The sequence below is a fragment of the Dromiciops gliroides genome, chromosome 2, assembly GCF_019393635.1.
Source record: "Dromiciops gliroides isolate mDroGli1 chromosome 2, mDroGli1.pri, whole genome shotgun sequence".
Lineage (NCBI taxonomy): Eukaryota > Metazoa > Chordata > Mammalia > Microbiotheria > Microbiotheriidae > Dromiciops > Dromiciops gliroides.
Genome location: NC_057862.1, coordinates 39,727,501 through 39,738,962, shown reverse-complemented (window position 1 = coordinate 39,738,962; position 11,462 = coordinate 39,727,501). Strand labels below are relative to the sequence as shown.

Below are 11,462 nucleotides of genomic sequence, written 5' to 3'. Positions count from 1 at the left end.
AAAAATCTAGCAGGTCTTTTTGTAGTAGGAAACAATTGGACATCAAGGGGATGCTTATCAATTGGGGAATGACTAAGTTGAGGCATATGATTGTCATGGAATGTTGCCATTTAAGCCTTTCAATTGTGTCTAACTTCTGTGACTCCATTTGGGGTTTTCTTTAATTTAAATTTTTTTTTTTTTACAGGGCCATGGGGATTAAGTGACTTGCCCAGGGTCATACAGCTAGTAAGTGTAAAGTGTCTGAGGCCTGATTTGAACTCAGGTACTCCTGAATCCGGGGCCAGTGCTTTATCCACTTTGCCACCTAGCTGCCCCCATTTGGGGTTTTCTTGGCAAACATATTGGAGGGATTTTCTCTTTCCTTCTCAAGCTCAATTTACAGATGAGGAAATTGAGGCAACAAGGTTAAATGACTTCTCTAGAGTCACACCACTAGTAAATGTCTAAGACTATATACACAAACTCACAAAGATGAGCCTTGAACATAACCAGCAGGCCTAAAAACCATCCATGAGTTAGGGTGATGTCTACCCCAAGCACTTGAAGACTTCACTGGGTTTAATGGGCAGATAATATCAGCTGCTATAAAGGCAAATGAAGCAGAGCCTATGGAGTGCCGAGAGTTGGGTCAGCCATTGAAGACACCAACATCACCTACTGCATCCTGGGCCATTGGAAGTCTTCTAGACTTTTGTTTCATGCCTGGACTTCAGTAACTCTGTAAGAAAAAGTGAGGCTGATGACTTTATGCAACTTTGCCTCACTAAAATCCAATTAACACAGAAGTAAAGACATTACACCATGTCATTGTTCCTCTCCTAAATAAAGGATGAACAACAAAGCAATCTGACATTCTCTGATTTTAAAACTATGTCCAGGACACTGTTAGCAAAATTTACATTATACATAACTCCACTCATAAACACACTGCAAGGTGGGTACTCTGTGAGGATCAAATGAGATAATATTTAGCATAAATCCTGGTACATAGTAGGCACTTAACAAATGCTTATTTCATTCCATAAGATACAGAAAATTTTAAAGAAAACCAACTTTTAAAAATACAGTTATCAAAATATATTTTTGATATGTATATATATATATATATTTATAAACCATTTTTAAGTTCATGAACCCTAGTTAATAACCCATAGTACTAGAATATAGTGGCTATGATGTTTGACTTGGAGTTATATGAAAATAATTGAGTATAAAATATTTTGTTAACTAGGGCTAATTTGGCGGGGCTAATCTGACTGGAGGACTAATCTGGGGACTTTTGCCTATTTGGCTATCTGACTTTGTTAATTTAATGTGCGCCGTTTATAAAGTTCTACCACACTGCTCCACTCCCAAATTTATAAGCAAAATATTAAGACGCTTCTTAACTAAATAATCAAAGCAGAATTTATTTATGAGATACTATTTCAAATTAGGAATACAGGGAAATAAAGTACAACCTGACTGCTTTCCTGTGGTCTCTTTCCACTGCTGCGGTCTCTTTCCCACCTGCTATCATTCGAACTTCTTGAATACAATAAGGGCCTTAACTGCCTCCAGCCTCAGGGCACGTTACACTTTCCCTGATTTGTATTAAGGCCTGTAACCTTGTCAGCCCTGTCTCTCCTTTTCCGAACCGAACTCTCCTCCATCCTTGTCCGTGCTCCCCTCTAGTCAAACCCCTCCTAGTCTGTCCTCGAGTCTCCTTCTTTTTTTTTCTATCTAACTCCCAGGTCTATATATACCTTTTCTTCTCTCCACTCAAATCTCGGGACTTCCTTCACCCCCACAGACCAAGCTAATCCGCCAGCCAGAGCTGCACCTGCTGGGGAAGGGGGGGTGCTCTCGAGCCTCATGCCTCAGCACAGGCCATCCGGGATCTTTCAGATAGCTCCACTCAGGTCGGAGGGAGCTGGGGCTTTTTTTCCCCCCCAGCTGTCTGACCTGGCTTCTTGTATTGCCCACAGGGCTTTTTCACTCAGTTGAAGGTGAGGAGGAGGGGAAGAGACCCTGAGGGCCTAAGGCTTTCTAATCTCAGCCTAAAGGTAGGGTCCCCAAATCAAAATAAATTTCCACATGAGTAAGCAAAGGTATGCTGAAATATATAACATTATATATAATGTTACATATTATGGAATAGTAAGGTATGATATAATATGTTATATAATAAAATTATAATGCTATAAAATAACAATGATGATGATGATAGTAACATTTATATAATACTTTAAGGATTTCAAAGTACCTAAGAAATTTATCTAATTGTAACCTCATAAGAACCTGGGAAGGCACATGCTATTGTTACAATAGATGAGGAAACTAAAGAGGAGTTAAGTGACTTGCTCAGGGTCACATAGCTAGTTATTGTCTGAGAAGGAATTTGAATTTGGGTCTTCCTGACACCAAGCCTGGTACTTTATCCACTGTGCCAACTAAGTACCATAATAGATAAAGTATTGGGGGCAGCTAGGTGGCCCAGTGGATAAAGCACCAGCCCTGAATTCACAAGGACCTGAGTTCAAATCTCACCTCAGACACTTGACACTTACTAGCTGTGTGACCCTGGGCAAGTCACTTAACCCTCATTGCCACCCCCCCCAAAAGAAAAGAAACAGAAAAAAAAATAAAGTATTGAACTTAGAATCAGGAAGACCTAGGTGAAAATCCTTTCCCAGACACCCACTTACTGAGTGTCCCTAGGCAAGTCATTTAATTTTCCCTCATATGTAAATGTCGCCATGTGTCCAGGGAGACTGGTTATCTGAAATATTTGCCAACATTAAGGCTTTGTAAATATATTCTCTTATCTTTGCTATCATCATAACCATAATTCTTATGCCAGCAGAAACTATATGTGATGTTAGAGAAATGTCTCTTCTAGAAAACTGCAATTTCTGGGGGCACATTCAATGGGGATTCCCTATGGTCCACCTAAGATGTTGGTGATACCATTGCTGCTCATATTGAAAAGAATTCAGACAGATGGAGCATTTTCAGGTTTACTGTACTTGAAGACTCCTACACCAATGAAAGCCTGCTATGGCTCCTCTCTTTTGTGGGATGCTATAATCATTTCATTTCCAGATTTTCTGAGATACGACAAAGTACCCTAGTACAGGCTGGGTGTGAAAGGGGCATTTATGAAGGGAACAAAACAATCCTAGGGGCTTGTTTGCTCCATTGAAGTCTTTATACACACACACACAAACACATATACATATATATATATATATAAACATACATATACACATATATGTCTTTAAATATATAGAATATGAATAAATATAATAAATATATTTGTATCATATGTTTATAACATCTTTAATATATATATGTACACACATATTATTTATATATTTATGTGTATACATATATACATTTTTTATTTTCAATATTGCTTTCTTTTTAAATTTTGAGTTCCAAATTCTCATCCTCTCTCTCAGCCCATGAGAATGGAAGCAAGTATATATTTGAAATCATACAAAAGATATTCCTATATTATCCATATTTTGTAAACAGTAAGAAAACTAAAGAGAAGAAATTATATTTCAATTTTCATTCAAAATTCATCAGTTCTCTCCCTGGAGATAGATAGCATTTGTATATAGTACATTTCCCTTTGCATCAGCTCATGTAAGTCTTTCCAGGTTTTTCTGAAAGCATCCTGTTCATCATTTTTTTTAAATAGTAAATGACATTGATATAGTACTTCAAAGAAAGATTTCCTTACAATAACCCATAAGGTTGATCATTGCAAGAACTCTAATAGAAAATATTTTTATAGTACCTTATACGTGACAAAGAATCTTCTTCACAATAGCCCAGCAAAGTAAGTACCGTAGGTTTTATCATCATCATCATCAATCAGTCTATCAATCTATCCATCCATCAATCAATCCATCAATCCATCAGTCCATGAATCAATCAACCCGTCAATCAATCATTGTCATCAGCATCATCACCATCATCTTACATTGCTCTTGCCTCTGCTTCAAAACTTCTTTCTCAATTACTGTTGTTGACTGTGTTCCTCCATCCCATTCCCTCTCCTTGACATTTACTCTATTTTCTCTCTTCTTTCACCCTATCTCTCTGTAGAAGTGTTTTGCTTCTGACTGCCCCCTCCCCCAATCTGCCATCCCTTCTTTCACCCTTCCCCCTTATACCCTTCCCCTCCTACTTTACTGCAGGGCTAGATAGATTACTCTACCCAACTGAGTATCTGTTATTCCCTCTTTGAGCCAATTCTGATGAGAATCAGGCTTACTCACTCCCCTGCACCTCCCCCTCCACACCATAAGCTTTTTCTGGCTTCTTTTATGTGAGATATTTTATCCCATTCCACCTCTCCCTTTCTCTTTCTCCAAGTGCATTCATCTCTTATCCCTTAATTTTATTATTTTAAATATATCATTCCTTCATATTCAACTCACACCTTTACCCTCTGTCTAAATATACTCCATCCATCTGCCCTAATAATGAGAAAGTTCTTATGAGCTACAAGTATCATATTTCCATGTATGAAGGTAACCAGTTTAACCTTTTAATATAAATTATGGTTTCTTTTTCCTGTTTACCTTTTTATGCTCCTCTAGGGTCTTGTATTTGAAAGTCGAATTTTCTATTTAGCTTAGGTCTTTGCATCACAAATGCCTGGAAAGTCCTTTCTTTCATTGAATTCCCATTTTTCCTCTGAAAAATCATGCTCAGTTTTGTTGGGTAGGTGATTCTTGGTTGTAATCCCAATTCTTTGGCCCGCAGGAATATCATATTCCAAGACCTCTGATCCTTTAATGAAGAAGCTGCTAGATCTTCTTTTATTCTGACTGTGGCCCCAACATACTTGAATTGTTTCTTTCTGACTGCTTGCAATATTTTCTCTTTGACTTGGGAGTTCTGGAATTTGGCTATAATACTCCTGTGAGTTTTCATTGGAGATCTCTTTTAGGAGGTGATTGGTGGATTCTTTCCATCTCTATTTTATTCTCTCATTTAAGATATCATGGCTGTTTTATTTGATAGTTTCTTTAGATATGATGTTCTTTGATAATGGCTTTCAGATAATCCAACAATTCTTATTATCTTTCCTTGATCTATTTTCCAGGTTTGTTACTTTTCTGATAAGATATTTCATATTTTCTTCTGTTTTCTTCTCATTCTTTTGGTTTTGTTTCTTGATGTCTCATGGATTAATACACTTGTCCAATTCTAAATTTTGAGGAATCATTTTCTTCAGTCAGATTTTGTACTTCCTTTTCCTTTTGGCCTATTCTCTTTTTTAAAGAGCTCTTGTTTTTCAGTGAATGTTTGTACATCTTTTATCATTAGACTTATTCTGGTTTTTTTTGTTTGTTTTTTGTTTTTCAGGGCATTATTTTCTTCAATATTTTTGTGCCTCTTTTACTGAGGTGTTAATTCTCATTTTTTAAACAAACTTTGGCCAGTTTATTAAATAATACTTTTGTATAGTTTACTTTTCAATGGTATTTTCTGGCATGCTTCTAATGATATGAGAATCACCTGGATTAATGATGGCCAGTGTACAAACTCTGTAGTACTTTCCACATGCTGTACCCAATTCAATGCTTTTGTCACTGTAGTGATGTATGCCAGTTTTGGCCAACATAGAGTAATATTCAATATCTGATTTCCTCAAGGCTGGGCAGTTGTTGGCCAAGATGACCAATTTGGCTTTGCCTTGTCTGATCATTTTCAGAGTCTGTTTGTAGCCCAGAACATATTTGCTGATTTTCATGACCAGCTGGATCCTTGAGGTGATGGACTCTAGCGACTTTTTCATGTTCTTTGTGGCCACCTTCTTTCTGCTTGTGGTGCAGGAGGACCCTCAGCCAGAGACCTGCCACCAAGATGGCCAGGAAGTGAGAAAGGATGTTAATTCTCATTTTATAATTTTCTTAAATCACTCTCATTTCTTTACCCAGTGTTTCATTTGTCACTGTCCTTTCTTTGTTTTTCTCTTCTAGGAATTCTTGTTGGGCTTGCAACCAATTAGTATGTTTTTTCTTTAAGGATTTGTTTGCAGCTCTTTTTACACTGCAATCTTCTTCTGAGTTTATGCCTTGGTCTTCCCTACCATTGTAATACTTCTTTATGGTCATTCTGTTGTTGTTGTTGCTGTTGTTGTTGTTGTTGTTGTTTGTGCATTTCCCAGCCTATTTCTTGACTTTTGAACTGTATGTTAAAGTTGTGTTCTGCTTTCTTGTGGCTGGGGAGGCACTATCCCAAGCTTTAGCTTTTTGCTTGCTGGTGTTTTCAGAGCTATTTCTATGAATCTGTACATTTTTGGTGCTTCCAAGGTAGTGTGATCCTGGCCAAGTTATGACCCTCCTCTACTGGTCTGTGCTCTGGTCTTTACTTAGAAAGGATCTTGGTCCCCTGCAGCAGCAAGCACTAATGCTCTTCTTTTCCTTAGAACTGAGAGCAAAAGCTCAGCAATCTTTTCCACCCTGGAACTCTGACCCAGAATTGCTTATGGGCAATACAGTTGTCAATCAAAACCACTTGTACCCAGTGCCAGCAAAAAATCATCTCTTTCAGACTAGTTCTCCAACCACTTTATCAATTCTGGGCTGAAAGCACCAGAATTTGTTATTGCTACTTTGGCCACCTGGGTGTTGCAAACTTTCCCTGTTGACTTCCCAAGTTTTATTAGTCCAAAAAGGTCAAGGTCAGAGGGCAGAGCCAAGATGGATGAGAGAATCCAGCAATTTGCCTGAACTTCCTGAGTTTCTTTCAGAAACATTATTAAATCAAGCCTCTAAATAGATTCTGGAGCTACAGAACCTACAAAAAGACAGAGAGAAATAATATTCCACCTTAAGATTATTTAGAAGACTTCAGGAAAGGTTTATCTCACTTGGGAGAGAAGGGAGTACAGCGCAGCTCAGTGCAGCATGGAGGGGGTCTGGCCAAGTCAGCAGGAGGCTCTTGGCCACAACACAGATCAGCAGCTGAGGCCCCTCTATATTGGCTCACCAGACTAGTTTCACTTCAGGCCAGCTGTGAGACCCCCAAGCCTTGGCTTAGAGAGCAAACTGCAACCACCAACAGGACAGGCATGGCAAAACTGTGCCATTCCAGAACAGAGAGCAAGTTCAGAATAGTGAGGAATACAAGAGCCCGAGAGGCCTCAGAGCAGAAATCCAGTGATTAGGCCCCTGGCCTGATGTAAACAGTTTAACCTTATTGAATAACACTGAAGGTAAACATCTGTTTACTTTTTCATACTTCTCTTACGTCTTATATTTGAAGATCAATTTCTGTTTTTGCTCAGTTCTGGCCTTTTCATCAGGAAAGCTTGAAAGTCTCCTATTCTTTCAAATGTCAATCTTATCCCCTAAAAGATAATGCTCAGTTTTGCTGAGTAGTTGATTCTTGGTTGCAATCCAAGCTCCTTGCCTTTCAGAAGATCATATTCAAAGACCTATGATTCTCTAATGTTGAAGCTACTAGGTCCTGTGTAATCCTGACTGTGGTTGCTTGATATTTAAATTGTTTCTTTCTGGTGTCTTTCAGTATTTTTTCTTTCACCTGATAATTCTGGAATTTGGTTACAATATTCCTTGGAATTTTCACTTTGGGATCTCTTTAAGGAAGTGATCAGTGGATTCTTTCAATAACTACTTTATCCTCTGATTCTATGATATCAGGGCAGCTCTCCTTGATAATTTCCTGTAATATGGTGTCTAGATCTTCCTTTTGATCTTGGATTTCAGGTAGCTGAATAATTCTTAAATCTTTTCTGCTGGATCTATGTGGGTTGTCTTTTTGATGAGAATTTCACATTTTCTTCTATTTTTTCATTCTTTTCCTTCTCAAAATTAATGGGATAATAATATTTATAACATGGGAATATAATACTTGTAACTCTTGAGAACCGTATCTCTATTCAGGCAGATAGAAGGAGTATACATAGAGGGTATTGATATAGATTGACTTTGATGTGATAATATAAAAATGAGGGGTGAAAATAGAATTATATGGGGAGAAGAGGAAAGGGAAGGTGAAATGGGGTAAATTATATAACATGAAGAGTTGCTAAATACCTATATTACAATAGAAGGAAAGAAGGAAGGAGTGAGTATTGTTTCAACCTTACTTTCATCAGATTTGACTCAAAGAGGCAATAACATATATACTCATTTGGATAAAGAATTTTATCTTACCATATAGGGAAGTAGAAGGATAAGGGGAAAAGGGGGGGTGGGGCACTGATAGAAGGGAGGGTAGAAGTACAAGAGGAAAGGGAAAAGGGAGAAGGGCTGATAAAAGGGAGGGAAGATTGAGGGAGGCAGTGATCAGAAACCAAGTTTTATTAAACCAGAAAAATGCCTTACCCTGAACTTTTGGTGGCTCTGCCACTACAAAATTTGATTTGAGGTATTATTTTAAAGTTGTTTGGAGGGGAATGTTGATAGAGTTCAGTTTACTTTTCCCAAATCTGCCATCTTGGCTCCACTCCCTCCAATAGTCATATGGTTTGGCCCATATATGAAGGAATGAATCCATACTTAGCTATAAATGTCATCTGGTAATACTAGATCATAATCAGAACTGTCAGGGATTTAGAGGATTGAGTATAGCCCCCTATTTTTTTACAGATGAGAATACTGAGGCCCAAAGAGTATTTGAGCTGTTATGTGGTTGAACTGAATTTCATCTCTGAGTGATCCAGAAGACTCTTTGAGAAGAAATTGCTACACTGCTACATAGAAACTGTTTCTTTTTACCAGTCGCTTCACTTCTTTGGCCCGAAATCTCTTCATCTCTTCATCTATAAAAGTAGGATAGGGAATGGGTTTGGTGATCTCTCAAACCTTTCATCTCTAATGGTCCTTTGAATTATATTGCCTCTTTGCTACTCAAGGGGAGAGATAGTTTTCTATATATGGCAAAATTTCTTACAATCCTTTGTCTTCCCCAGAAGGGATTAAAATTTCAATAAGATATTTCATAAGCAGTATTGAAAAGCATTTCAAGATGATTATAGCATTTCATCGAGAGTGAACATCACTCAGTGATTAGTCTGGTCCTTCAACTATTGTACATCCTGCTTTCCATCCACCCCCCAAATGAACTCTAATTGTCCACAAATGCCTGTCAAGTTTTATAATGTAATTGTTATTCATGCTCCAATTAGAGGACAATACCACATCATGCCACAAAAGCTTTATAGCTTCAATTTTGAAATACTAGGGTCTTGAAACCTTAATAAACCCACAGTCCACAGGGTTCTCAAACAAACCAAAGCATGATACTGTTCCTTCTTGTCAAGGGCAAATAGCTGAAACAGGCCTTTTGTAATCCCTCCAGAAAAATAAGAAAAAGTCAGTCCTGCCTTCCAAAGGTCAGATTTCTCCTCCTGTATAAGTTGACATAGGGGCAGCTAGGTGGTATAGTGGATAGAACACTTGGATTGGAATCAGAAAGACTCATTCTTATGAATCCAAATCTGGCCTCACACACTTACTAGCTGTATGACCCTGGGCAAGTCACTTAATGCTGATTTCCTCATTTTCCTCATCTGTAAAATGAGGTGGACAAGGAAATAGCAAACTACTCTTGTATCTTTGCCAAGAAAACCTCAGATGGGTTTAGGAAGAGTCCACTGGTCTGAAAACACTCAATAACAATAACATAAGTTTACATAGATTAGGGCTTCCCTCCCATAGGCTTCCAACTATGAATTCCAGAGTATCCATAGCTCACTGTCCCCAGAGCAATTACCACTTTCAGGTTTAACAGCATTGTACAGATACAGGAGTGTTGAAGGTTCTGGCACATAATAAATGCATGTTAACTTGATTTGACTTGAAGGTAGAAAGGACAAGCCTTAGTGACTGACATGAGATATTAGGAGGCATGGGGAAGCAAAAGTGATTTAGGTTTTGAGGATGGATAAGTAAATGCAATAAAAAACAGTGATTTTACATCGTAGTAAAATCAGCAATGGGGAAAATGTATGAAGGAAGATGAATTCAATTTTGGACATAGTAAGTTTGAGACACTGGTAGAATATCAGTGAGGTAGGGCAGGGTGCCAAATATCTTTCCTTTGTCATCATTTTCACCATCAGAGAATTGTAAGTTGGTGTAAAAGGAATAAATAATAATTGCTTGCATGTCAATAACACTTTACAGGCATTTTCTATTTGACATCATAAGAATCCTGTAATACACATTCTGTAGTATCCCTTTTTCTAAATACAGAAGTTGAGGTTCCTTATATTCGCCACCCCCATCCCTACAACACTGTTCTAATTCTGAACTTTTCAGAAAGATAAGAAAAAAAGGTTTTAAGTTTCTCTCCTCCTTCCCTCCTCCCTACCCTTCTAACCCTTATCAGTTTGTGCCTTAGTAGACTAATCTTTTTATTGGTTGTAGATATCATTGTGCAGCCTCTCCAATTTTAGGCTCTGAGGCTTTATATAAGCAGCATAGGGTCTTTCATAAACAAGATTGGTTGTGGGACCACACTGCCTATAAGGAATCCTTTTTTCATTTAGATTCTGTGCAGCACAACTTTATTTGCTAGTCATAGCTGACATTTATGTGGTATTTATTTTGTGCCTTGTACTGTGTTTGAGGCTTTACATTAATATTTCATTTAAGCCTTACAAAAACCCTGAGAAGAAGGCGCTATTATTATTCCCAGTTTATAGATGAAGAAACTGATGTAAACAGAGGTTGTGACTTGCTCAAGGTCACACAAATAGTAAGCCAGGTTTCATTTGATCTTCACAACAACCCTGGGGGTGAGTGCTATTATTATCTTCAGTTTACAATCAAAACAGCAGTCAGGCTGCAGAGTGGATAGAGTGTGGGGCCTGGACTCAGTAAAACCTAAATTCAAATCCAGCCTCAGGCCGTTACTAGTTTTGTTACCCTGGGCAAGTCACTTAAGCCTGTTTACCTCAATTTCCTCACCTGTAAAATGAGCTGGAGAAGGAAATGGCAAACCACTCTAGTATCATCCCAAATGGGAGTCATAAAAGGTTGAAAACTGTTGAACAATATATGAAGAAACTCAGGCAAACAGAGGTTAGTTGACTTGCAGAGGATCATAATAAATATATGAGAATGGATTTAAACTCAGGTCTTCTTCATTCCAGGTCTGAAACTATATCTACTGTGCTACCTACCTAGCTGTCATTACATTTTTGAGCACCTTTAGCCAGCACATCCCCCTGTTTTATATACCTCACTTATAATGAATAATCAGATAATCGTTGAAAAACTATGGTATGAAATTAAAATATCATATCCTCTCAGCAATCAGATCTATAGGTAACCTAAAGGGCAATCAAGAAATTGATGTTGGAAACTCATATGTGGCAGTATGGTTCCAATGATGACCTGGGCCCCATAAGCAGGATCAGTGATATCATCAAGGAAATAAGATCAGAAAGAGAAGTGGGTCAGTCAGGAGGCAAGAGTGAA

At 38.0% G+C, this 11,462-nt stretch overlaps 1 protein-coding gene across 1 annotated transcript; it reads right to left on the bottom strand.

The window, feature by feature from the left end:
- Positions 1 to 5,473: 5,473 nt before the first annotated feature.
- LOC122738223 (60S ribosomal protein L30-like) lies at positions 5,474 to 5,803 on the bottom strand. The gene has a single exon (XM_043980278.1). It carries the CDS (start codon positions 5,801 to 5,803, stop codon positions 5,474 to 5,476), a length of 330 nt encoding a protein of 109 aa, XP_043836213.1.
- Positions 5,804 to 11,462: the final 5,659 nt, after the last annotated feature.

What these genes read in the sequence shown, in the direction of transcription:
- LOC122738223 (XM_043980278.1), bottom strand. Translation starts at nt 5,803, where the DNA reads ATGAAAAAGTCGCTAGAGTCCATCACCTCAAGGATCCAGCTGGTCATG.